At 39.5% G+C, this 27,760-nt stretch overlaps 1 protein-coding gene and 1 pseudogene across 2 annotated transcripts in view; one reads left to right on the top strand and one right to left on the bottom strand.

Moving 5' to 3' along the window:
• The window catches only part of DCAF5 (DDB1 and CUL4 associated factor 5), a 177,629-nt gene that overhangs the window by 55,495 nt on the left and 94,374 nt on the right, over positions 1-27,760 (top strand). The window contains exons 2-5 of one of the 2 annotated variants that reach the window (XM_006865577.1): positions 5,863-6,006; positions 8,383-8,419; positions 9,299-9,438; positions 11,554-11,683. In XM_006865577.1, coding sequence (XP_006865639.1) covers positions 5,863-6,006; positions 8,383-8,419; positions 9,299-9,438; positions 11,554-11,683 — 451 coding nt within the window. The remainder of the gene's footprint in view (positions 1-5,862; positions 6,007-8,382; positions 8,420-9,298; positions 9,439-11,553; positions 11,684-27,760) is intronic. The other variant, XM_006865578.1, reaches the window with a different exon arrangement.
• On the bottom strand, positions 218-1,241 carry LOC102819266 (annotated as a pseudogene).

Here is a 27,760-nt window from a genome sequence, read left to right as displayed (position 1 = left end):
TTTTTTTTTTTTTGTTAGTGGTGGGGGGCTCTGGATATTATATTTTATTAATGGTACCTGACTAGACAGGGCTCTTTTGACCTCTCCCCTTCTCCAGGGGGTTTAGGATGGGAGCTTCTCAGTGTGCTGGGGGTAGAGTTGAGGTAAGGACACCCAGCAGCTGAGGGCCCCTCTCTTCCTCTTGTGCTGTTACTGAGGCTGGTGGTTCAGGGGACTCTTACTCCTTGGAGGCCATGTGAACCATAAAATCTACCACCCTGTTGCTATAGTTGAATTCATTGTCATACCAGGAAATGGACTTGACAAAGTGGTCATTGAGGGCAATGCCAACCGCAGCATCAAAGGTGGAGGAGTGGGTGTCACTTTTAAAGTCACAGGGGATGACCTGGTCTTCAGTGTAACTCAGGATGCCTTTTGGGATCCATCTGATGCCTGCTTCACCACCTTCTTGATGTCATCATATTTGGCAGCTTTCTCCAGATGGCAGGTCATATCCACATTGGGAGTGGGGACAGACATGTGGGGAGTTGGTACATAGAAAGCCATGCCAGTGAGTTTCCTATTCAGTTCAGGGATGACCTTGCGAACAGCCCTTGGCAGCATTAGTAGATGCAGGGATGATGTTCTGGGGAGCCCCACAGCCATTATGCCACAGTTTCCCTGAGGGGCCATCCACAGTCTTCTGGGTGGCAGTGATGGCATGGACTGTGGTCATGAGTCCCTCCATAATGCCAAAGTAGTCATGGATGACATTGGCCGGGGGCTGGGGGGTGGTTGCAAACAGTTGGTGGTGCAGGAGGCATTGCTGACAATCTTGAGGGAGTTGTCAAACTTCTCATGGTTCATGCCCATCACAAACATGGGGACATCAGCAGAAGGGGCAGAGATGATTACCCTTTTGGCACCATACTTCAAGTGAGCCCCAGCCTTCTCCAAGGTTGTAAAAATACCAGTGGACTTTACAACATATTTAGCACCAGTATCACCCCACTTGATGATGGGGGGATCTCACTCCTAGAAGATAGAGATGGGCTTCCCATTGATGACAAGCTTCCTGTTCTCAGCCTTGACAGTGCCATTGAATTTGCCATGGGTGGATTCATAATGGAACATGTAGACCATGTAGTTGAGGTCAGTGGAGGGGTCATTGATGGCAACAACCTCCATATTGCCAGAGTTAACAGCAGCCCTGGTGACCAGGTGCCCAATAAGGCAAATCCATTGACTCTGACCTTCACCATCCTATCTCAGGGATATGACTGGAATTGCAAGAGAATCTGTGGCTGCCTGTTGAATGGGGAGGAGCAGAGAGCTTGTTCCCATTTTTCAGTTGGTTATTTGTCTTTTTTGTGTAGCGGTGTTGTAGTTTTCTATAAATTTTGTCTGATATATTGTTGCAAAAATTTTTTTTCCAAGTTTGTGGGCTCCGTCTTTGCTCTTTTGGCTAAATCTTTTGATGCATATAAGTGTCTAATTTTTAGGGGGTCCTGGTCATCTATTTTATAATCTCCTCCTGTTGGTGTGGTGGTGTTTTTTTTTGTAATGTTTGATAGTGTATTTATGCCACGTGTCTTTTTCTAGAGAAGCCAAACCAGTCTGAAGTGTGTATATATAAAATTAAAAGTTTATTATCTTACCATTGTAGGGAGTCTCAGGTTCCCAGCAGAAGAGAGTCCCTTCCAGGTATCCATTATGTTGTGAGTAGGCCACACACATCTGTTTACTTGATTGGCTGCTGATAGCCACTCACCTTAGAGTTAACTATGCCTGTATTAGATTTCATCACCATGAGAATAATCACATCCCAACTGCTAAACCTCTGGAAATTCTGGCCTAGTCAAGTTAACACAGAACCCTAACCATTACACCATATATTAGAGACCTTAAGTCTGTCTCTAATTTTTCATTGATGATCTTTATAGTTCTAGATTTTACATATAGGTCTCCAAAGCTGTCTAGTAAGTCTTGAAGTTAGGTAGTGTCAGCCTACAATTTTGTGATTCTTTAGTATGTGTTGGCTATTCTGTGTCTTTTGCTTTTCTATATACAGCTTTAGGGTCAGTTTGTTGCTATCCATAAAATAACTTACTGGGATTTGATTGGGATTGCATTGGATCTTAGGTCATTTTGGGAAGAATTAATAATATAGTAATAACAAGGAATATATCTCCATTAGATCTTGAATTTGTTTTATCAGAATTTTATAATTTTCCTTACATATTTAGACTTCAGGCCTAAGATTTTTCCACATGTAAGATTTTCTTTTCTGGAGGGGAGTTGTTGTTGTTATTCTGTGCCGTGGAGTTGGTTCCAACTCATAGCGACCCTGTACAGGGTTTCCGAAGCTGTAAATCTTTATGGGAGCAGAAAGCCTCATCTTTCTCCCATGGAACAGCTAGTAGTTTCGAACTGCTGACCCTGAGGTTAGCAGCCTGATTTGTAACCACTACACTACTAGAGCTCCTTCTGGAGGGGAGAGACAGTGCTAATATAAATGGTGTTATGTTTTTAATATTAAATTCTGATTGTTCAGAATACCTAAAAGGGGTTCTAGAATTTGCCCAGTGAAGTAAGCTTCTTGAGGAACCTTTGCAATGTATAGGACCTTAGGTGGAATCCTGAGCCCCATCTAGAACCTTCTGAGGTGGGACATTCCCACTAGAAAGGACAAGCAGACCAGCCTGGAACAGCTAGAGCAACAGAAGATATTTCTTGGAAGAAAGACCCGCAGGAAAAATCCAAAACAAAAATGGTAGTCTGATTGGCTACTGCAAGAATGAGCAAGTTGTTCACTGGGGAGCCATCAAGACAAGAAATTAAGTCCCTTCAGGGCAAACACCCCTCCAAGACTGAAACTCAAAGGGAACACATGAGCAGGCTTGTAAGCTTGTTGGCAACCACATTGGTCTACTGGTGAGTGGAAGAGGGGAAAAGGCAGCAATGAAGATATGGGCTCCCATTGACCTGGAAATGAGAGAAGAAGAAGGGTTGGTTGGTCCAAAGTGTGTTGAGACCCGGGGACTCCTGAGCCCATGGACGAGGACATAACCACAGAGGGCTAGAGCTGAGAGCAAAGCATCCAGCTGATATGAAGAGAACACCCAAACTTGTATATAGTACGCACAATGACTTGATGGTCAGAAAAAAAATTTCTTTTTTGATAAAGGAAACAAGTGTAAATTGCTACAATAGGATGAACTTGACCTATGCTTATGGATGTAGTAGCTCAAAATACCAAATGAGTGGGAAGGAGTCTTCACATCAAGTATCAGTCCTATTTCCCGCTGTATACAGAGTTGATAGGGTTGATAGGGACAGGCAACTTAAACATTGGCTACCTAAAATGAGGGGGCTATTAATGCACAAAGTGACTGGCTTACAACTTTTCTTTTTCTTTTTAAGTTTTTATTGTGAACTGAGTGATAGTTTACCTGGGAGAACATTGGCTTTACACCATCGTTTCATTGCAATGGTTACAGTCTCCTCCGTGCATCATCATTCAACCGTATTTGCTTCCATTCCCTTTGTTTTGGGGTGAGGTGGGGTGGGTGAGGATGTACATAAAAATACTCAGGAATATATAATAATTTAAACAATCACAGAACACATTCTGCAAGTCTGCCTCCTGGCCACTAGCACCTAGTCTCTCTCTTCCCATGAGTCCAGAGTCCTCAGCTGCTCCCTTTCTCCATATCCTCATCTCTGTCTCCATCTCTGGTATCGCTGCTTCTCTAGATAGGGTCCCACATTCTGCATGTGCTCTTCTCTCTTGATGGTCTTGAGTCCTCTGTTTCTAGACTATAAGATTAACTACTCCCCTGTTTTTGTTACAAAATTTCTACCTTTACAGTTGTGACAGTCTCATTTAGTCATGATAACAATTATTCAGTAATGAATCATAAGCATCTTATCTTCATCTCTTTTCACCAGACCCATCTAGACAAGATGAAAACTATTCAATGAGGACTGTACTTCCCCCACACACTCTTAAGCTAAACTCCCCCTTGAAAACTTATAAGCCAGTCACTTCATGCCTTTATCACCCCCTCATTTTAGGTAGCCAGTATCTAAGTTGGCAGTCCCTATCCACCCTGTATACTGAAGGGATAGGATTGATACTTGATTTGAAGACTCCTCTCTCAATTGGTATTTTGAGCTACAACATCCATAAGTATAGGTCAAGTTCATCAAATTGTAGCAATTTACACTTGTTTCCTTTGTCAAAGATTGTTTTTTATATTCCTCTAGTCGAGTTCTGATTATCAAGTCTTTGAGGCTAAGTCAAATGGGTACTATCTGCAAGTTTGGGCATTTCCCCCTCACTTCATATCAGCTGGATACTTCACTCTCAGCTCTAGCCCTCTGTGGCTATGTCCTTGTCCATGGGCTCAGGAGTCCTCAGGTCTCACCGCACTTTGGAGCAACCAACCCTTCCTCTTCTCTCTCATCTCTAGGTCAACAGGAGTCTATGGATCATTGTCAAACTCAGCCCATTTCTTTATTGCTGCCTTTTCCCCTCTTCCACTCACCAGTAGACCAACATGGTCACCAACAAGCTTACATGCCTGCTTGTGTGTTCCCTTTGAGTTTCAATGTTAGAGGGGTGTTTGTCCTTGAAGGGACTTGATTGCTTGCCTTGATGGCTCCCCAGCAAACAACTTGCTTGTTCTTATAGTAGCCAATCAGACTGCCATTTTGTTTTGGATTCTTCCTGCTGGTCTGTCTTTGAAGATGTATCTTGTATTGCTCTAGCTGTTCCAGGCTGGTCTGCTTGTCTTTTCTAGTGAAAATGTCTCACTTCAGAAGGTTCTGGATGGGTCTCAGGATTCCACTTAAGGTCCTATACACTGCAAAGGCTCCACAAGAAGCCTATTTCACTGGGCACATTCTAGAATACCTTTAAGGTATTCCAATCAGTTATAGGCTGAAGATGGGCTAACAAACTTTCTGTAATCATGTTTCTCGATATTCCTTTCTATCCCACTCAAGTGTCTATTATACAATAGTAGGCAAGGGAAACCAATATTCATAAGACAGTCAAGCATCTTTAAGATTATTTCCCCTCTTCAGACTGTGCCTCAATCCCTGTGTCACAGAGCCCTGTTGTTCCAAGGTTGAGCATACATCACTGTTTACCTCTGCTTTCAGACATTTTTAATCCATCTGCAAATATAAAGAATTTGTAGAACAGATATAGTCCCTTTTTCTAGGAGCTGGCTTATGCAGTGTAATATATTCACTTAATTCAGACAATTGAAAATCATGCAGAGGAAGGAGAGCAGTGGGGAGAGGCTTCAAGAGAACCAGGTTCTGTGTAAGTCCTACTACTGTGAAAGCCAGGCACCTCCGTGGTTGTCATTTGTACAGTGTCCCGTTATCAATGAGATCGCATCAAGGAGAGTGCTTTGAAATCTAGTGTGCTAGATATATGCTTTTGAATTATGTGATTGCAAGCAATAAAATCCAACTCAAGTACACTGAAGGTAAACAAAAGGGACTTTCATGAAAATATTATAGGTAACAAGTGAAGATATATTTAACCCATTGGAACAATGGAAAGACAGGAACAGCAGGTGGCTTTAGGAGAGCTGGTGATACCACTGCTTACCCTCTTTCCATTTATGAATCTGTCTGTTTAAGATTCAGACTCCTGGGAGCAAGTGCTTGAGTGGCCTAGAGGTCATGTGTCTTCTGGGTTTAAAGTAGGCTAAAGGGAAGAGTCCTGGGTTTATGTATCTTGTCAGAATCTCGTGGGGCTGGGTAGGTGCAGTTTTAAAAAAGATGGGACTTTAGGCTGGCAGAAGCAGGTATCACCTTTGAATTGTCAGCTGTTGAACTCTGGACTCTTGCTCCCCTCTTAAGGTGGAGATGATCGCCGAGTTCTGCTATGGCACATGGAACAAGCCATCCATTCCAGAGTTAAGCCCATACAACTGAAAGGAGAGCATCATTCCAACATTTTTTGCCTGGCTTTCAACAGTGGCAACACCAAAGTATTCTCTGGAGGTGAGAGGAAGGGAAATTTACATTTTGGGAAATCTACTGTGAATTTTAGAGAAAGGAGAATTAAGAGAACACCTGTTTTTCTTTCTTTATATCACTAAACTGTGGTTTTCCATAGCTTGTAGTCTCTGTATTATATCAGTATAGTCACATGCATTAGGGTAGTTTTCCTTTCTTTCTTTTCATACTAAGGTTTATTTTTTGTCTATATAGACTATCTAAAGTCAATACTATACATTATGAGTGTAGTGATTTGGGGGCCCTTTGATGGAATCAAGAGAAATGTAAGAGAAAAACTTCCCCATAATTTAAAACCTACAGTTACCAGATTTTACTGTTTAAAAGAATAAAACTAAACCCACCACTATCTATCTGATTCCAATGTATAATGACTCTATATAGACTTTCTGAGGAGCCCTGGTGTGGCACTGTAGGATAATGCCCTCAGCCGTAAGTTCAGTTTGAACCACAAGGTGGGTGATTCAAGCTCACCAGCTATTCCTCAGCAGCCCTATACAGAGTTGGAACCAACTTGACAGCACTTAACAACGACAATTGGCTTTCTGAGACTGTAAATCTTTATGAGAACAGACAGCTTCATTTTTCTCTTGTGCAGTGACTGCTGGGTTTGAACTACTGACCTTGAGGTTAACAGTCTGACACCTTAAGTGCCACTAGGGCTCCTTGATAGATCCTAAGGAGGGTGATTCTGCAGAACAGGATTTCAAATTCTCCTGAACTCCAGGCTTCCTGGAGCCATAGAGTCTGGATGAGCCCCTGAAACTATTGCCCAGAGGTAATCCTTAAACCTTAAAACCAAAAAGATCCCAGAAATCTTCTTAAAATTAGCTTAGCTAGTAAAGAATGTCTGCCTTGAGCATCATACTCTTTTAAGAACTTATATGTGGAATTAAATTAATCACAGAAAAAATTTAATAGGAAACTTACAGTACAGTGAGTTTATGTTAATGGGGAGAAACGACTTAGAAAAGGAGAGTGAGAATGGTTGTACAACTTGAATGTAATCAGTGCCACTTAATTGTATGTGTAGAAACTGTTGCATTAGTGTATGCCTTGCAGTGTATATTCTCAACAACAACAAAATGAAAAGTTTAAAAATTGAACTGAAAGGAAAAAAAGAATTTAAAGAACTGACTTTAAGCCCTTAAAAACAAAATAAAACAAAAATTCCGAGATCTTTAGGAGATAATGATGAAAAGGATATGAATAGTAGGTAATATTTGTTGGGGGTGCATTAAATGCTCAGACCTGTTCTAAATTCTAAATGGTACAGTTATTATCCTTATTTTACAGATTAAAAAAAACGAGGCAAAGAAAAAGCTAGAGAGCTTATTTAAGATCTCACAGTTAATAAGTATTTTGCTAATAACAACAACAAAGACAGGACTTTGAATTGGTTCTTTCTGGTTCTGTCATTCATTGCCAAGGAAACAAAACTGAAACAAGTTGATAACAAGAACTGGAAAAATTATGGGCCAAAACCCTGCTGGAGATTTAACCTATCTTTTGGGAAATAAGGGCAGTATGTGTGTGTTGCATAGCAAACAAATTTCTTGCCCATCAGATTTTGAGCAGAGTAGGAAACAGCAGTGCCCCACTCAAAGATGGATGCCACCTGCATTACTTTGAGTGTTGGCTTTCCATGCTCCTGCCAATAATCCAGTTGCTCAGACTCCTGAAGGGGTTCACTATGCCTGGTCCTAGTCTCCTATTCCAGGACTTATGCACATAACCTTTCCCATGCTTGTTATCATGCCAGATCTCTCAAATTTTAAAAATTCAAGTCTGCTTCAGTTTCAAGTTGCTGGAACATGATTTTGAAACAATTTTGAAGACCTGAAAACAATTTTGAAGACCTGAAAACACCCCACTAATTTAGTGTGGAAAAAGTTGATTTCCCTTTTTTCTTAATGGCCAAAGTTTTTTTTAATATATCATCCACTGGACAATACATTTTGGGACTTTTTTTTGTTGTTGTTGTTATAGGAGTCCTGGTATAGCATCTTAGGATAAACACTTGACCTCAAGGCTGATTTGAACTGCAAGGTTGGCAATCCAAACCCACCAATTGCTTCTCAGAAACCTTATAAAGGGTTGCTATGGGTCAGAACCGACTCGACAACACTTAACAACAATAATATTGTTACATAGCTAGTTGCTATTAAGTTTTTAAAAATTCTGTATATAAGTGCTATCTTAGATTATTTTAATAAATTTTTTTCTAGTTAACTCTCCTAATTTGTATTGATACTGACTTTATTAATAGGTTTTTCCTTGAAAACTTTAAAATATTAAATTGTAATATGGACAGGAAACATCTTGCAGGAATGATCAAATCTCTATTTTTTTTCTTTATAGGAAATGATGAGCAAGTTATCCTCCATGATGTTGAAAGGTAAATATATTGTTGATGTATCAAGGTGATTGACTCTGGTTTTCATGCTAACAGAGGCAAATAATTTCTTTAGGCTGACATAGTTTTTGATCCTTGACAAAAATAATGTGAAACCAGTTGTGCTGTTTTGAAAAATAGTTTTGAAATAAAGGTTTGATTTAAAAAGATACATATTTGCAAAGTTGGTATGTTGTCTTAGTTTTCAGTTGGAAATTTTAAAGAGAAACATTATAAGGTAAGGGAACATATTCTTAATAGTGCTTATGTTTATTGACTTATTGCGTGCCGGGCACTGTTCTAAGTGGATGAATTCACTATAACTTTATGGGGAGATACTGTTGTGATTTCCAATACAGAAGAGGAAACTGAGGCACAGAGGTACTAAATCACTTTAAAGTCAGGTGGTGCAGGGATCTGAACATAGGCAATCTAGACTCAGAGTCATAGTTTTAATCTTCAATACAGGCTGCTAGGAGATCCCTCTTTTGGCATGAGAGTCCTACCCTTGCTGGCATCAACCTTGGCTGCTTTAAAGCTTTCCCTTGCATTTTAGAAATTACACAACATTCCCAAATCTGTACACATTCTGTAATAAATGAAACCATGTAACTCACCTGTTGATTCCCTTTTAAACTTGCTTATTTCATGCAAAAAGCAAATGTATGAAATCTTAATAAATCTTTTAACATAGCTGAACACTTGGAAAAGCATTCAACCCAGGAAAAAGGTTGATAATATGATAATATCCTCAGTTCAGCTCGATTGATTTTCTCATAAAATTGGACCCCTCTTCCCTAGATACCAGAGGGGTGGGACTCAGCACTCTGTATGTATGTATGTGTGTGTCTGTGTGCCTCTCTCTTTTTCTCTGTCTCTCAGCAGTGAGACCCTGGATGTGTTTGCCCATGAAGATGCCGTGTACGGTTTGTCGGTGAGCCCAGTGAATGACAACATTTTTGCCAGCTCTTCGGATGATGGCCAGGTTCTCATTTGGGACATCCGAGAGTCTCCCCATGGAGGTTAGGATCACAGTGCAAAAAGGCTGTTGGATTGGATTGAAGAATTTGATGTGAAGTTCATTGTAGATCCAACTTATGACCTAAATGATCTGGGGAAAGAAATATGAAACTGTCATGGTAGGGCACAGATTTGTGTCTTTGAAGGTTTTAGTCTATGCCTAAGTAGTTGGTAGTGAGGCCAGCTCTTCTCCAGACACATGTGAATCTCCACAACCCTATCAGTGCCTTGGTGTTTAGTAGCCCCAATAGAGCAGAAGATGTGGTACTTTGTTGTCAAGAGTAGCCACCAAGGGCCAGCACTATGGGTTGTGTGACTTATCTTCTTGGTTATTTTTACCAGTTGTTAAATACACTTTGGTGGTATGACACATCTTGGTTATTTACCAATTGTTACATACACTTTCTTGCGTCCTAGTTTCAGGCTTGTTATTTGGCTAAAAGAATTATAGAACCTATCCATATATTGGATCTTAAAAATGTTGACAAATACACTCTGGTTAAGGGAAGTTATCTGTGTGTATGTTTTTACCAAGTGTGCTCTTTAAATTTCTGAAGTATAAAATAAAGATCTTGTTCTGTTGAATTTCTTCAAAGTTCTTCAGGAACTTCATCTCATCTCATTTCCTGCAGAAGGTTTTCTAGCACCATCCTCTAACAATGTTGGCACAGGTTTTTAATGATCATACTGTGCACATAGAGTTGTTGTCCTGCCTTCGTTGTCTTTTCTATTACTCTGGTCTGGGTCTTTTTATTATTCTGTATTATGTTTGTTGTACTAGGCTGTGTGCATCACTGAGGTTCAGGCTATAAGAGGAGCTTGTTTTTAGGATCCAGGTAGGCAAGGTAGTGGCAAGCAGCAGCTATTGTTGAGTCATTGTGAGCTTGAGAATGGAAATTCCCTTTGTCTGAATGGCCTGATGGCTAAGACAGCTGAGTGTATCACCAGCCTAGAGTTCTGTGCAGATTGCATTATAGAAATGGCAGATGGCAAGGGCTTCCTGTCTATTACTTCTAACAGGCGCCACAGGAGTGAGTGTGCCCTCCCAAGTAGCCAAGTGATTCCTTCCTCATTTGGAGCCTGCTGATATGAGTTTCCAGGTGACATTGCTAAGGCCTGCAGGGTTTCCAGGTGACATTGCTAAGGAGCCAGTGGAATACAAGAACAATTTATGTGTTAGGTGTATTCTTTTTCTAATTTTTTTAAGCATTCCACCACTGGGAGTGAAATCATAAAATTCTAGACTGAGGCCATTTTCTTTTCTTACACCCCCTATTCAATTTGGGTGGTTCTTGTTTCCATTCCTCCTTCCTTTGCAATCCTTCTGGACTTGGTTCTTGGGTAAATCCCACCCCTTTGATCTTGAATGGTTGACTGTTCCATGGTGTGCAGACCTCACTAGTGGGGCTGTCTCTTCTATACACCTATCTATTGAGCCAAGGCGGTAAGTTCAGTTCCAGGTCTGAAGAGTGGCCAAGGGCTATAGTCTCAGAGTTCTGTTCTCTGTCTAACCAGTAAGCCTGGTCTTTTTTTTTTTTTAGTAATTTTAAGTTTTGTCCCACATTTTCTCTCATTTTATCCAGGACTTTCTACTGTGATCTCTTGCAGAGCAGTTGGTAGTGGTAGCCAGGCATCATCTAGTTCACAGTTCATGTGTTCCATTCATCTTTTGTACTAATTGTTGCTAAGTGTCTTCAATTTTCATCACTCTTCATTCCTCCAGACAGGGAGAGACCAATAGTTGTATCTTAAGAGCTTTTAAGATCCCAGTCACTACAAACCAAACTAAGATGTAGAACATGGTCTTTGTGCCCATTTTGTTTTGTCACAGTACTGAATATGTGTTGGTGGGCATACTTCTGAGGATGATCATTTAAACTTTGGTTAACTGTTTTTGGCTGCTGTTTTCAGGCTTTCTTTGTACAAAAAGAGTTTGAACAAGGACTTGTAGGGATCTTGTGAATAAGGATGACTGGAATGATATGCTACTTCAGGGTTCTTACCCATTGGAGTGGTTATTAAAGGGAATGTTCCTACTCAACCTTCACACCCCTGCTTGTCTGCCTGCTACCGGTCCAGACACTAGAAAGAACTGATGAAAATTTCTCTTTTCACAGAACCCTTCTGCCTGGCCAACTATCCATCAGCCTTTCACAGTGTCATGTTTAACCCTGTGGAGCCCCGGCTATTGGCCACAGCCAATTCAAAGGAAGGAGTGGGACTCTGGGATATTCGAAAACCTCAGAGGTGAGTCACCTTAATTCATACAGTGTTAAAGCCTTTTCCTCTATCTCTCTCAGGTACTGTGATTAGCCCAAAGGGTTGTGAGACCTGTTGGAATGTTAATTTCAAGTGGGCATTTCCTAACAGGTACTAAAGTTTCCGAAAGCCTGGGGAGCCATATTTCCAGAAGTAGACTATGGGAGAATTCCACACTTTGCTAAGAAGAAATCATGAATTGTGACCTGGATTCTAAGCAGAAGCAATTGTAGGCAAACTTATGAAATAGTGAGCACTTCCCTTCAGTAGAGCCTCCCCTCTTTAGGCCCAGTGTATACTAGGTGCGTAGGAACTCTTGCCAAGGAAGAAAGAGATCTGTCAAACTCATTGACACTGAGCCAGGTGTTCATAACCCAGGCTGGAGGCTTCAGGAGGATGCAAATCCCCAACAACATATCGAAATTTTGTTTACTTTTCTTAGTTACTAAAAAGCAGTGAGGACAAGAAAAGGCTAAGAACCTCTGCACTGTGGTGTTAGGAACCTAAGCTCTTTCCCCTTCTGTATATTAAGAGCAGTCCAGACCAGTGGTTCAAATCATTAAGGAAATTTCAGACATAATTAAGGGAAATGCAGGGGCAGGGAAAGAGTAAAAGGTTTTGTTTTCAGTGCTCCATAAATTCCATGGGGAGAGACTACTACCTTTTATGGCATTAAAATACAATGAAAATTATCAATGAACTCTTTGAAGCCACCTTGTATATACAGATGGCCTTGCTTTTAGATTGGCATGCCTTGCCAGCTTCTCTGGGGATTCTACGTTGGAGGCAGTTTCCTACTTTTTTGTAAAGCAATATTTCAGAAAAATATCACAGAAAGTAAGCCATGCTATCATTTATTTCATGGGCCTCAGATGAAAGGGGCAGTTAAATCCAGGGCATTATCTGCCTTGATTTTTAATCCTAGCCAATTCTTTCCATGGGGCAGGCAGGATGGGGTCAGTACTGTTGCAGGAGTGTCCCTGGTGTGGAGCAGGGCTCCCTGAAGTTCTATAGGCAGCTGAGATTTCCCTGCCTTCTCTGTTCCTGGCTCTTACTTTCTATGCTGCTGAGATGTGTGCCGCATAAAAAAGTAAGTGGCAGGACCCCTATGTGCCTTTGCAATGTGTGCCTTGGGAGGTTTGCCAGCTCCTCTCTTCAGCTGTAGCTTTATCTGCCACTTTGGGCTCTGTAGGAACAACGATTCTGGCTCACCATATTACAAAAGTCAGGATTTGGACTAACCTGCCATCTCCCATACTTAACACTGTAATGAGTAGCTGGCAAGTGGTGTGGGGTACTGAGTTATTCATCCCCAGTGGAAAGCTTGAGTAATTCGTGTTGTCAGCAGGGTGTTGAGAGAAGAAGGGTATGTGTTTGTTTTAATTTTCATCCTCATTCTCTCCCGACCTCCTCCACTGGTCTCCTACTGTGCATTGTATTTAGAACTTGGTCCTCTTTTTTGCTTGTCTCGTCACTAAGCATGGTTTCTCTTTTAAAAAATTCCAAAGGATGGTTATTATGGAATTTTTATATAATAACATGTTAGATTTAGGATTTTTGTGCTGAAAAGCATATAGAAAACAAAAATTGTCCATGATCCCATCCCATGATCTCTATTATGTATGTTTATTCATTGATTATGCAGCACTATGGCTCTTCTCTTTCCCAGTCTCTACAAAAGTAGCCAGCTTGTTACTCATCATTCTAGAAGGTAATATAAAGGAACCATGTAATAACACTAACTATTTTGCAACCTCTTTTTCCAATTAATAATATGTCTGAGAGCTCTTTTCGTATCAGCCTTCCCCTACTCTGCATTCTCCATTGACCCCTTCCCCTAGCCCCTGCTAATTACAGACATTTTGTTTTGATGGATTTGCCTGTTTAGATATTTCATAAAAGTGGAAGCATCGATATTTGAGTCTTTATATCTGCATTATTTTACTTAGCATAATGTTTTTAAGGTTCATCTGTGTGATGGAGGGCAAGTGTCTGAGTTTCATTTCTCTTTATAGCTGAAGATTGCTCAATTGCATGTGTATACCACATTTTGTTTATCCTTTTTTCTGTTGATAGGCTGTTAGGTTGTTTCTACGTTTTGGCTTATTGTGAATAATGATAATGCTGCAACGGACATTGATATACATGTGTCTGTTTGAACTGCTGCTTTCAATTTGTTTGGGTCTACACATAGCAGTGAAATTGAGTAATTTGTGCTGTCAGCATGGCATTGAGAGTAGAGGGGTATGTGCTTGTTTTAATTTTCATCCTCATTACATTACCACCAGCCATGTACCACTGTTCAGTTTTCTCTACATCCTCACTTAAATCTCATTATTTTAGTAATTATGTGGTATTCCGTTTATATACAATGTGACTAGCAACCCGATTTATTGTTTTTGTTTTTGTTTTTTGCCTTTTTAAACTGACAAATTAATCCTGGTTGAACATCTGTTTTGGCTTACTTTTGCAAAAAAAAATCTTAAGGGATTACTACATCAAAGGATATATATATTTAAATTTTTGATAAAAATGGACAAATTGCCCTCCAAAAAACTACCATGATTTACAAACCTACCAGCTGTGTATTAGCGATATATTTCTCTAGACCCTCACCAACACTTAACCTTTTGCTAATCTTATAAGAGGGGAACAGTATCTTCTTTTGATTTCTTCTTTAATTATGAGTGAGCTTATGTGGTCACTTTGGTGACTTATAAAGTCTTCAATGCCCATGTGGGAGAAAAATTATCTATTAAGATTAATTAGTACTCTTGACTGTTTTCTTTCTTGGAATGGCACAGTACCATGGGGACTAAGATAGCTTTGCCTGGTTTCTTACACTCTCAGGTTTTTCTAAGAGCATGAAATATTCTTGGGGAGCTGTTCTTAAATTTACATCTGCTCGTGTTTTGAGGTTAAACTGCAGATCTTTTTTGTTCAAATACCTTCAATACAAGTTGGTGTGAGTGGAGGGGAAATAATAGACATTTTTGTTTTCTGTGCAGATTTAATTGTGCTGAGATACATTAGATGATTTGTCACCTGAGCATAGCTGCCTAGAAACCCCAACCCAGGGTCAAAAAGATCTTGGGGCAAAATTTGAATCCCCTGGGAGGACAAGTCTAGAACATGGTAGATCTATTTCAAAGACCATTCAAGTCTAGGGAGAGATTATAGGAGATTTGTAAGCCCCTTGTAATTGCAAATATAATTGTATGCTTGTGTATCTGAGGAAGGAGCACCTGTTTTCTGGGGAAGAGAGGGAGCTTTTCTCTGGTTCTCATAGAGACCCATAATCCCAGAAGGAAAACAGTTGCTATGTGTTTGGGAGATTTTAAGTTTAAAACCTATCATGGCTCTCTGCTAGGCTTGTAAGTGGCCTCCAGTTTATAATAGTTTAGGAGTATGGGTGAATTTTAGGGTTTACCCAGAAGGGTTACTGGCTTTTGAGAAATACAGTAATCTCTTTGGAATACTGAATCCCTTTTACTTCCTGATTTCACCTATGGATTATCTCATGCTTGAATGATTTAAGCCTACCCCAAGCCTACACTATACTTCTGTAGTTTACTTTTGTTGCATGTAGGTGTGTGAACAACTTCACCCCAGCTCACAGAATCAACTAGGACACTTTTGTCCCACTGCTGTCCTGAAATAAGCTGATTAGAGAACTGGCTATGGTGATGTAGTGGTGGCATTAGGTTGGTTCCAACTCATAGCGACCCTATATAGGGTTTCTGTGGCTGTAAATCTTCATGGGAGCAGAAAATCTCATCTTTCTCCTGTGGAATGGCTGGTAATTTTCATACTGATGGCCTTGAGGTTAGCAGCCTGACTCTTAACCATTACACTACCAGAGCTCCTTAGAGGACTGGCTAGTAGCATAAAATGTCAGTCTAGAAGAAACTTTAGTTATCTCATATGACTTTCTCATTGTACATATGAAGAAACTAGCCAGGCCAGGGATGGGGAGGCTACAGAAGAGTTTGATGGTTCAAATGTATTATACGAAGCTATCTTGGGGGCATATCCAGGTAGTACACTTAATAACTGTATGATCTTAAATAAGTTACTTCACTTCACAGTGCCCCATAATAATAGTAATAGCTAACATTTATTAAGCACTTACTATGTGCCAGGGGTTGTGCTAATGCATAACAATTATATGATTTATTTTATTTACTCCTTATAACAATCTTATGAAGTAGGTTATATTATTCTTGATTTATTATAAATCAAGACACAGAGTTGGTGTGTATATTATCCCCCCCCCTTTTTTTTTTCAAATAAAATGGGGTCCCTGCATGTTCTAATTTTCTTACATTTATATTTCTTTGTAATAAAACTTTTTCAGGATTCCTCTCACAACAGGCTTTGTGGTTCTAAAAGTTACACCCTTTTGATGGCATCCCAGCACAGCCCGTCTACATGTTAGTTTTCTTGATTTCTTTCCCGTTTAAGATGCGTGTTCCACTTAATTTTACTAGAGCAAAGGGTATAAAGTTGTTTCCCATAGGCCAAATTCAGAGCATAGAAATATATTGTTTGGCTTACATGATATAATGAAGTTTGGAAAGGTATACAGAAAAATCCTGATTTCTAACTTCTCTAAAAAAAGAGTTATGATCTGGTATCATTAGCCCTTTATTCTCATCATATGTCAACAGTTAGCTGGACCTTTAGGCCTTGACGACATGTGAAGGATCCCAACACTTGTTGCTCTCTTGCTCCAGATGTGCTTCCCTTGTTTATAGTATCTTTGGCCTTGTCAGCATTGGGGTTTGAAAGGCCTGCTTTAGAGATTATAGTAGTAGTAAGTGAGTCATATGGTGGGCAAACTTGAGTACTGCTGATTGGAAAAGGTTTCATTTTGTTCCTTTAGATTATTTCTACTGGCATCTTTTCACCACCAGTGTCACTGTTCCATCCAGGTTATGTCTTACTTGGACTCTTGCAATGTACTCAACAGTTTCTGAATAAAATCCTTGACATCTGGAAAGTTCAGGAAAAGCAACTTTTCCTACCATCACTCTACTTGTTGTATCCTTTTCATAGCGTGTTTTATCTATCTGCTCACTCATTTTTTCCATTCTACTCTCTTTGGTTTAGGTCACTTTCTTCCAGGAACAGTATGTTATGTGACAGGTGACAGTGTTTTACTTTGACAAAGGTAATAAAGAGAGTGGTTCTTTCCCACTAAGTAATAAAACCGGGGCAAGCCAGGAATTTCTATGCAAGATGATGTTTTGTCATTACAGTTGAATGTGTTGTTTAAATGACATATCTGAAAATGGGCAGTAAATACACATTCCTACTGTCTGAACAAAATTGAGAACTTCACCTGGCTTTGGGGGCTTCTAGGTTAAGTGTTTAAGGACCTGTGCCAATCCTAATTCTGTAGAGACCAAATTGTATAGCTCCTTGTTTTCTGCTCCACTAATTTGTCAATTTGTCATACTGTGGTAGCTTCTGTGATGCTGGAATCTATGCTACTGGTATTTTAAATACCAGCAGGGTCATCTATGGTGGACAAGCTTCAGAGGAACTTCCAGACTAAGATAGACTAGAAAGAATGAAAGGCAGATCACTTCTGAATGGTAGCCACTGAAAACTTTATGAATAGCAGCAGAACATTGTCTGATACAGTGCCAGAAGATGAGCACCTCAGATTGGAAGGTACTCAAAATATGACTGGGGAAGACTTGCCTCCTCAAAGTAGAGCTGACCTTAATGACGTGAATGAAGGAAAGCTTTTGGGACCTTCATTTGCTGGCACAACTCAAAATGTTAAGAAACAGCTGCAAACATTCGTTAATAATCAGAACACAGAATGTGCAAAATTTGAATCTACAAAAATTGGAAGTTGTCAGAAGTGAAATGGAATGCATATAGATAGATATCTTAGGCAATTGTGAACTGAAACACCAGGACCGACAAATCAAAGAAGAATGGCATCTCATTCAATGTCAGAAAGAACATTTCAAGATCTATCTTGAAGTATGTGCAGTGCTATCTGTGATAGGATAATATCCAAGAAGCTGGATTACTTGAAGAAGATGAGTCCTCAGTCTACTTAAAATATGACTGGAGAAGAGCTGCCTCTCAAATTAGGTTGGTGGTGATTTTGTGCTACTGTGTCAGTTCAGACTTACAGTGACCCCATATAGGGTTTCTGAGGTTGTAAATCTTTACATGAGCCTAAAGCTTCATCTTTCTCTTATGGAATGACTGGTAGATTTGAACTATTGACCTTGTGGTTAGCAGCCCAGCTCATAATCCGCTACACTACTAGGGTTCCTTCTCAAAGTAAAGTTGACTTTAATGATGTAGGTGGAGCAAAGCTTTTGGGATCTTCATTTGCTAATGGTGTACTACTTAAATTGAGAAGAAAAAGCTGAAAACTTCCATTAATAATTGGAACTTGAAATGTACAAGTATGAACCTAGGAAAATTGGAAGTTGTCAGAAATGAATTGGAACAGATAAAGATCGATATCATAGGCATTGTTGTTGTTGTTGCTAAGTGCTGTCAGATCGGTTCTGACTCATAGCAACCCTGTCTCTGAGAAGCATCTGGTGGGTTTGAACTTCCAAGCTTGTGTCTCAAACTGACCTTGTGGTCCAGCACATTTTCCTGCAGCGCCACACCAGGACTCTCATACTTGGCATAAGTTGGCGAAAATGGACAGTTATTGGCCATTTTGAATCATGCAATCATATGGTTTACTATACTGGGAATGATAATACTATACTGAAGAGGAATGGCGTCATGTTCATTGTTGAAAAGAGAAACTCATGATCTGTCTTTAAGTACAATGCTGTCTATGATAGGATAATACCCATTCATCTACAAGGTTAGTACACCTATTATTCAGATTTGCACATTAGCCATTAAGGTCAGTGATGATGAAATTGAAAGATCCTACTTCAGGCTGAAATTGATCAAACATGCAATTAAGATCCATGGACAATAACTAATGATTGGAGTGTGAAAATTGGAAACAAAGAGGAAGGATCAGTAGTTGGAAAATATGGCCTCGGTGATAGAAATGATGCTGGAGATTGCATGATAAAATTTTGCAAGACCAATGACTTATTCATTGCAAATGCTTTTTTCCAACAATGTAAGTGGTGACTATACATGTGGACCTCATCAGATGGAATACACAGGAATCTTGTTGACTACATCTGTGGGAAGTGATAATGTTACCATCAGCCAAAATAAGACCATATGGAAGTTCATTTGCTCATATGCAAGTTCAGGCTGAAGCTGAAGAAAATTAAAACAAGCCCAAGAGAGCCAAAACATGAACTTGTGAATATCCCACCTGAATTTAGAGACAATTTCAAGAACAGATTTCATGCATTTAGACACTAATGACTGAAGACCAAAAGAGTTGTGCGGTGACATCAGGAACATCATTCATGAAGAAGCAAAAGATCATTAAAAAGAATACATGCTCTGATTGGTGACCACGTTCATCACTAATAAGGGGAAGTGAGGGAAAAACAGTAAGGAAGCTGAGAGCTAAGCCCTACAATGTTCAATAGACTCCTGTGAATCTGGGTGGAGACCTGTTGGCCAGCAGTGTAGCACGACCTGCGGACTCTTGGGCCCAAAGTCAGTGATATAGCCACAGAGGACTAGAGTGGAGAGTGAAGTGTCCAGTTGATAAGAAGAGAGGACATATGCATAAGAACACCCACACTTGCAGATAATACCCACTTGACCTGGCTTCAATGACTGGATGATCAGAGCTCAACTAGAAGAAGAAAGAAGAGGAAAAAACGAGTAATATAATACAATTTGATGAAGTTGACCTACGCCTATGAATGCAGTAGCTCAAAAGAGGTAACAAATCTTTACAGCGAGGATGATTCCCATCCCATCCATACACAGAGTAGACAGGGATGGGCAACTTGAACATTGGCTACCCAAAATGGGGTGGAGGGGGCAGGGATGTACAAAGGCAAGAAGTGACTGGCTTACAAGCTTTCAAGAGGGAGCCTAGATCCAGGCATGGATGAAGGTAGAATCGCCATTGAATAGTATCCATTTTTTTTGAGCGGGGCTGATGAAAGGAGATGGAGATAGGTCTCTTGTGATACAATTGTGAAGTGCAGTCAAGTCGATTCTGACCCATAGTGACTCTGTATAGGGTTTCCAAGGAGCAGCTGGTGAGTTTGAACCGCCGACCTTGCAGTTCAAACAGCTTTGCAGTGTGATGCGTTAGCCCGCAGTGCCACACCAGGCCTGATTGTGAGGGTTGGAAATGTAAAGGTAGGCATTTTGTATCAAAAGGAGGGGAGTGGTTGATCTTGCAGTCCAGGAGTGGAAGACCCTGGCACCATCAAGGGAGAAGAGCAGAGTGTGGGACTCTATCCAGAAAACAGCAATGCCAGAGATGGAGGCAGAGACAATGATGTGGAGAGATGGAGCGGCTGGGGACTCTGGACTCAGGGAGGGAGAAGGTCTGTGTGCTAATGGCCGAGGGGGCAGGCTTTTGGGTGTACCCTTTGGTTGTGTGATGATGCATGCAGGGGATTGTAATCATTGCAAGGAAATGAAATAAGAGATGAATGTAAAGCTAATGTTCTCCCATGTAAACTATTACATAATTCACAATAAAAACTTTAAAAAGAAGAAGTTCGGTACTCAAGCATTTCAAGAGGTAGCATATAATCAAGAACCAGCAGTGGTACTGAAGGAAGACATCAAAGCTGTACTGGAGACATTAGTGAAAAACAAGAGTCCAGTATTTAATTGATGGAGTATAAATTGAAATCTTGAAACAAACAGATGCAGTGCTGGAGACACTAAACTCATGTATGCTAAGAAATTTGGAAGACAACTACCTGGCCATCCAATTGGAAGAAATTGATATTTGTGCCAATTCCAAAGAAAGATAACCCAGTGAAATATGAAAATTATAGAACAATATGATTGATATCATAGGCAAGTAAAATTCTGCTGAAGATAATTATTAACAGGGAGCTTCTAAAAATTCAAGCCAAATTCAGAAGAGGACTTGGAACTAGGAATATTACTGCTAATGTGAAATGGATTTGGGCTTAAAGAAGAGAATACCAGAAAGATGTTTACTTGTGCTTTATTGACTATGCAAAGGCATTTTGAAATCAAGAAAGGTGTGCATCAGGATTATATCCTTTCACTATACTTATACAGAGTCCTGGTGTGGCAATTGTGGGTTAATGCGTCAGACTGCAAAGCTGTTTGAACTGTAAGGCAGATGGTTCAAGCTCACCAGCTGCTCCTTGAAAACCCTTTACAGGGTCACTATGGGTTGGAACCGACTCGACGGCACTTCACAACAACAGCAATACTTATTCAATCTGTATGCTAAGCAAATAATATGAGAAGCTGGATTATATGAAGAAGAACATGGCATTAGGATTGGAGGAAAAGTCACAACCTGCGATATTTGCTGAAGTGAAGAGGACTTAAGACACTTTACTGATGAAGATCAAAGAGTACAGCCTTCAAAGTAAAGAATACAAAAATCCTCACAACTGGACCCATAAATAGCATCATGATGAATGGAGAAAAGATTAAAAATTTTAAAGACTTAATTTTGCTTGGATCCATAATTAATGTTTATAGAAACAGCTGTCATGAAATCAGATGACATATTATATTAGGCAAATGTGCTGCAAATACTTCTTCAAAGTGTTAAAGTGCAAAGATGTCACTTTTAAGACTCAGGTAGATCTGACACAGACTATGCTATTTTCAGGCACCTAATATGAGCTCTGGTAGTGTAGTGGTTACGAATCGGGCTGCGAACCTTAAGGTCAGCGGTTCGAAACTACCAGCTGCTCCGCGGGAGAAAGATGAGGCTTTCTACTCCCGTAAAGATTTACACCCTCGGAAACCCTATACAGGGTCGCTATGGGTCGGAACTGACTTGATGGCACATAACAACAACAACAACAACAATATGTATGTGAAAGTTGGAAAGGAATACAGTGGAAGAATGGATGTGTTTGAATTATGGTGTTGGAGATAAAATTTCAAGCACCATGGACTGCCAGAAGATCAAACAGATTTGTCTCAGAAGAGGTACAACCAGAATACTCCTTGGAAGCCAGGTGGCAAAACTTCATTTCTTATACTTTGGGCATGTTGTTAGGAGGGACCAGTCCCAGGAGAAAGACAACATGCTGAAAAAGTGAAAGGCCAGTGAAAAAAGAGGAAGACTCCCAACATGATGTGTTCACACAGTGACAGCAACAGTGGGCTCAAAACAAAACTTTTGTGAAAATGGCACAGGACCAGACAGCATTTTGTTCTGTTATGCATGGAGTTGTGGTGAGTCTGAACTATCTTGATGACACCTAATTACAGCAATATTTTCTTCTGAACATTGCATGTGAAGGTTGTTAATATTATTATGGGCAGGGCAGTGTTTTGTTCTGTGGTACATAGGGTTGATATGAATTGGAACCAACTCGATGTCACATAACAGCATCACACTGTTTTGGGAAAATAGAGCCCAGGGATTTAACCTCAAAGGTGATAAAAGGCATTTGTGCTCTGATGTTTGTTTAAACAGTAAAGATGAGACTCAGTTAATCTTTGCCTCCTTCTGAGAATGCAAGACCATAGGAATAGACAAATGGTTCTCAGATTTTTAAAATAGGACACAAAAAGTACTATATATAAAATAGGAAAAAAGTTGGTAAATTGGACTTTAAACTTTTGTTTATTAAAGACATTATTAACAAAAAATATGACAAAGAAAAGCCACAGTTTAGGAAAAATATTCATAATTCATAAAGCCCACAACTCATCTGTCAGTTTTATTGTGCTGGCTTGCATGTTTCTGTGATGCTGGAAGCTATGCCACTGGTATTTGAAATACCAGCAGGGTTACTCTTGGAGTTCTCTATGTGTCTTGGCACCAGTCTTTCTCTGGATCTAGGAGTTCCACAGTTCAGGAATCCCAGGTCCAAAGGACATGCTCCACTTCTAGTTCTTCTATCTTGTTGCTAGTAGGTCCTTCTCTACTCACTTCTCTCTCCTTTTAAATCTCAGAAGACATTAGCTCAAGATACCAACTAAGCCTGTAGATTGCATCCAAGCTCATCAACATCATAGAAGTGGGGATTTACAATACATTGGGTAATTACAGTACATTGAATAATTATGTTAGGGCTGATCACATCAGATCATTTCATGGGGTTGATTATATTCTTTTCTATCTCATTATGAAAATCATAACTGCATCCTAACTGCTAAACCACTAAGAATCCTGGCCCAGGCAAGTTGGCACAAAACCTTAACTGTCACAAAAAAACCCCCAAAAAAACTATCTATCACAAACTTTTAGGATCTACTAAATCTACGGAGCCCTGGTATGACCCTGTGGGATAAGCACTGAACTGGTAACCACAAGGTTCTCAGGTCAAACCTCTAGCCACCGTCAGAAACCCTGTACACAGGATAGGTTGGCACACAACAATGAAACAACACTAATGCTATCTGATATGACATTATAAGGTAAGCACTGACCTGCTAACCACAAGTTTAGTGGTTTGAATCCAGTAGCCACTCTGTGGAAACCCTATTCAGAATCACTTGAGTTGGATTCAACTTGATGGCTCTTAACAGCAACAAAACTGAATATATGACTTCATGATTTAGCAATCTCACTCTTTTGTTAAAGTGCTGTCGAGTAAGTTCTGACTCACAGTGACCCTGTGTAGAGGTTCCAAGGAACAGCTGGTGGTTTGAACCGCCAGCTTTGTGGTTAGCAGTTCAGTGCTTATCCTACAGCATCTCATTCTTAGGTTATATATATATTTAAGAGAAATTATTATATATTTCTATCAAAGAGATATATACAAGAATGTTCATAGCAGCATTATTCACAATAGCCAAAAGCTGGAAACAACCCAAAGTGTCCATCAAAAGAAAATGAATAAGTAATTTGTGGAATGCATAATAGAATATTGTACAGATAAAAAAAAGAAGGAACCACTACAGATATGCACATTAGTATAGATGACTCTCCCAGCTATAATGTTGAATGAATGAAACCAGATGTAAAAGAGTACATACTGCATGATTCCATTTATATGATGCTCAAGTAGAGCTAGGTTATAGAAATCAGAATTGTGGTTGTCTCTGGATATGATATTGACTAGGAAGACATGAGGGAAATTTCTGGGGTTTAAATTTTAATTTGGGTGGTAGCTTTATGTAACTATGTTGTTGTTAAGTACCATGGAGTCGGTTCCAACTTATAGTGACCCTGCACAGGTTCTGAGGCTGTAAATCTTTACAGGAGCAGAAAGCCTTATCTTTCTCCCACAGAATGCCTGGTAGTTTCAAACTGCCGACCTTGAGGTTAGCAGCCCAATTTGTAACTTTTTTAAGCTATACAATTAGAATTAATGTACTTTATTCTTTATTTTATATCTTTTTATAAAAGGCAGGGGGATGGGGGAGATGCAAGGTCATTACTTTCCTGGAATGGTATTTCCTTCTTCATTATCAAGGCTATTACGATCCTGGAGTGGTATTTCCATCTTTACTATAACTCCAGTTAAAGTAGCAATATTACCAACTCCTTAGGAAGCTAGCTTGGAAGGGCAAGAGGAGAGAGAAGAGAATCAGAGGACCTCGAAGTTTAGATGGTATTATGGGGACTGCAGCAAAAAAGTTGGGGATTTTCTAGATATCAAAATGATGCCTTTTGGGAAGCCACTCTTATTTCTTCCATGTACAGTACTCATAAAAACCACCACTTGCCTGTCAGTTGTTGTACTGTGGTGAGTTGCATGTTGTTGTGATGCTGGAAGCTATGCCACTAGTTTTTGAAATATCAGCAGGGTCACCAATAGTGAGCAGTTTTCAACAGAGCTTCCCGACTAAGACAGACTAGGAAGAAGAAGAGGACTACTTCTGAGTGTTTAGCCACTGAAAACCTTATAATTAGCAATGGAACATTGCCAGATATAGTACTGGAAGACGAAAACATTATGAATATCAGTAGAATGTTATTAAATATATTGCCAGAATATTAGTTGGAATCACTTAAAATACAACTAGAGAAGAGCTGTCTTTTCAAAGTAGACCGACCATGATTACACAAATGGAATAAAGCTTTTGGGACCTTCATTTGTTGATGGGGTACAACTCAAAAGGAGGAGAAACAACTACAAATATCCATTAATAATCAGAACATGGAATGTACTAACTATGAATCTAGGAAAATTGAAAGTTGTCAAAAATTAAATAGAACGCGTTAAGATTGATATCCTAGGCAATAGAATTGATGGAATGCAAGTTGAAAACTTTCAACAAACTGATGCAATACTATAGGTGCTCACTCATCTATGCCAAGAAATTTGGATGCTAGCCACCTGGCCAAGTGATTGGAAGAGATCCATATTTGTGCCCATTCCAAAGAGAGGAAATCATCAAACATTATCACTAATATGACATGCAAGTAAAATATTGCTGAAGATAATTAAACGGCTGCAGCAGTACATGGAAAGGGAACTGCAAGAAATTCAAGCTGGATTCAGAAGAGGATGTGGAACTAGGGATATCTTGCTAATGTCAGCTGGATCTTGGCTTAAAGCAGAGAATACCAGAAAGATATTTACTTGTACTTTATTGACTCTGCAAAGGCTATTAACTGTGTAAATCATGACCAGCTATGAATGACGTTGTGAAGAATAGGTATTCCACAACACTTTAATTGTGCTTATCAGGAACCTGTTCATAGATCAGTTGTTAGAGCAGAACAAGGGAATAATGAATGGTTTAAAATCAAGAAAGATAGGTGCCTTGGTTGTGTTATATCCTTTCACTGTATCTATTAAGGACTTATCCTATTTTTGTTGACCTACTAATTTACCAAACATGTTGTCCTTTTCTAGCAACTGGACTTTCTTGATGATGTAGTCAAAATAAATAAGTCAAAGTTTTGTTGTACTGCTTCTAAGGGACATTCTGATTGTATATTTTAAAAGATTGATTTGTTAGTTCTGTTTAAAAATCCATGGTATTTTCAATATTCTTCACTAACACTAAAGTGAAGAGGACTTAAAATATTTACTTGGATGAAGATCAAAGAATACAGCCTTTGGTATGGATTGCATCTCAACGTAAAGAAAACAAAAATCCTTACAACTGGGCCAATAAATGACATCATGATAAATGCAGAAAAGAGTGGAGTTGTCAAAGACTTCATTTTTCTTGGATCCACAGTCAACACTCATGTAAGCAGCATCCAAGAAATCAAATAATGTATTGACCTCTTTAAAGTGTTGAAGAGCAAAGATATTAATTTGAAGGCTAAGGTATGCATGACCCAAGCCTTGACATTTTTCATAGCCATTTTTAATACATGTGAAAGTTGGAAAATAAATGAGGAAGCCTGTAGGAGAATTAATGCATTTGGTTTGTGGTGTTGAAGAAGAATATTAAAAGTACCATTGAATGCCAGAAGAACAAACAAATGTGTGTTAGAAGAATTACAGCTGAATTCAGCCGGAGTGTTCCTTGGAAGCTCGGATGGTGAGATTTCATGTCTCATACTTCAGACATACTTCAGGAGAGATCAGTCCCTGGAAAAGGACATCATGATTGGTAAAGTGGAGGGTCAGCGAAAAAGAGGAAGAACCCAGTGAGATGGACTGGCACGGTGGCAGCAGCATAACAATTATGAGGATGGCATAGGACTGGGCAGGGTTTTGTTCTGCTGTGCTTTGAGTCACGTAAGTTGGAACTGACTTGATGATACCTAAAACACCACCACCATCACAAAAATTTATCAAGTCTTCTGTCTTCCTTTTTCATTTTCTAACTTTTGCATGTATATAAGGTAATTAACAAGATACGGCTTGTGTCAGATGCACCTTAGTCATCAGAGTGACTGACACCTTTGCTTTAGAAAACTTTAAAGACATCTTTTGCAGATTTTCCCAATACAGTCGATTGCCAAATTAATGTTCTTTGATGTCTATGGAGCAGTTCTACTCTGTCCTGTTGAGTCATTATGAGTTGGAATCAACTTGATGGCAGTGGTTTTTTTTCTAGATTTCTTTGATTTATGGACATTGATTGTTGGTCCAAGTAGAATGAAATCATTGACAACTTACTTCTCATGTAAGTTATGATGATGTTTACCTTTCTGGTTGTGAAGATGTTTATTTTCTTCATGTTCAGGTATAATCCATACAGAAAACTGTCGTTTTTTAACTTCATCATAAGTCCATCAAGTTGTCTTCATTTCCGACAAGCAAGATTGTGTTACATGCATATCGCAGGTTAATGCATCCTTAAGTTCTAATGCTGGATTCTTCTTCTTTCTTTGACCTGGCATTTTTTGTTCAGCATGCAAGTTGAGGAAGTAAGGTGAAAGTATTTTACTTGTACTGGCATATAAAAAGCATATTCTTAACCATGACTTTTGTCATTCTCTTACCCGTGTGACTTCTCATCGTCTTTTTCATGGTCATATCCCCATAACCTTTAATGTGGAATGCTCCAAGAAAATATTTCTTAAGAATATATGGTCTACTTTACCAGATAAAATCTAAGCTCTTCAAGCAAGCAGTCTCCCCCTTCTCTATTTCAGTCTTCCTTTACACTTCCCACATGTGTGTGCAGGAGTGAATCCATACATATACAAGAGAATTACTCTTTTTTCTGGATTTTTCTCTGTTTATTAAACCTAATTATTTCAAGGTTGAAAAGCAAATGATAGCCTATCAGAGAACTCTCCTCTGATAGATGTCTTTGTTTTACACTCTTAGAGCACTGTTATTTTAGTCACTGTGTCCCTCACACATGGTATTGTTTTGACACAAAGCATGTGTAGGAATAAATACTTGCTGAATGAATGAAGCTTTCCTTTACATTAAAATGTGTCCCTCAAAATAATGTGTTATAAATCCTAACCTGGTTGGAGTCCTGGTGTGGTGCTGTAAGATAAGCATTGGAGCACAAGGTCAGTTTGAACCACAAGGTCTGAGGTTCAAATTTACCAGCCACTCCTCGGAATACCTATACAGGGTCGCTATGAGT

Source organism: Chrysochloris asiatica, unplaced genomic scaffold (assembly GCF_000296735.1).
Source record: "Chrysochloris asiatica unplaced genomic scaffold, ChrAsi1.0 scaffold00079, whole genome shotgun sequence".
Taxonomy (NCBI): Eukaryota; Metazoa; Chordata; class Mammalia; order Afrosoricida; family Chrysochloridae; genus Chrysochloris; species Chrysochloris asiatica.
Note: the sequence above shows the minus strand (reverse complement) of the source record. Positions and strands in the feature narration are given on the sequence as shown.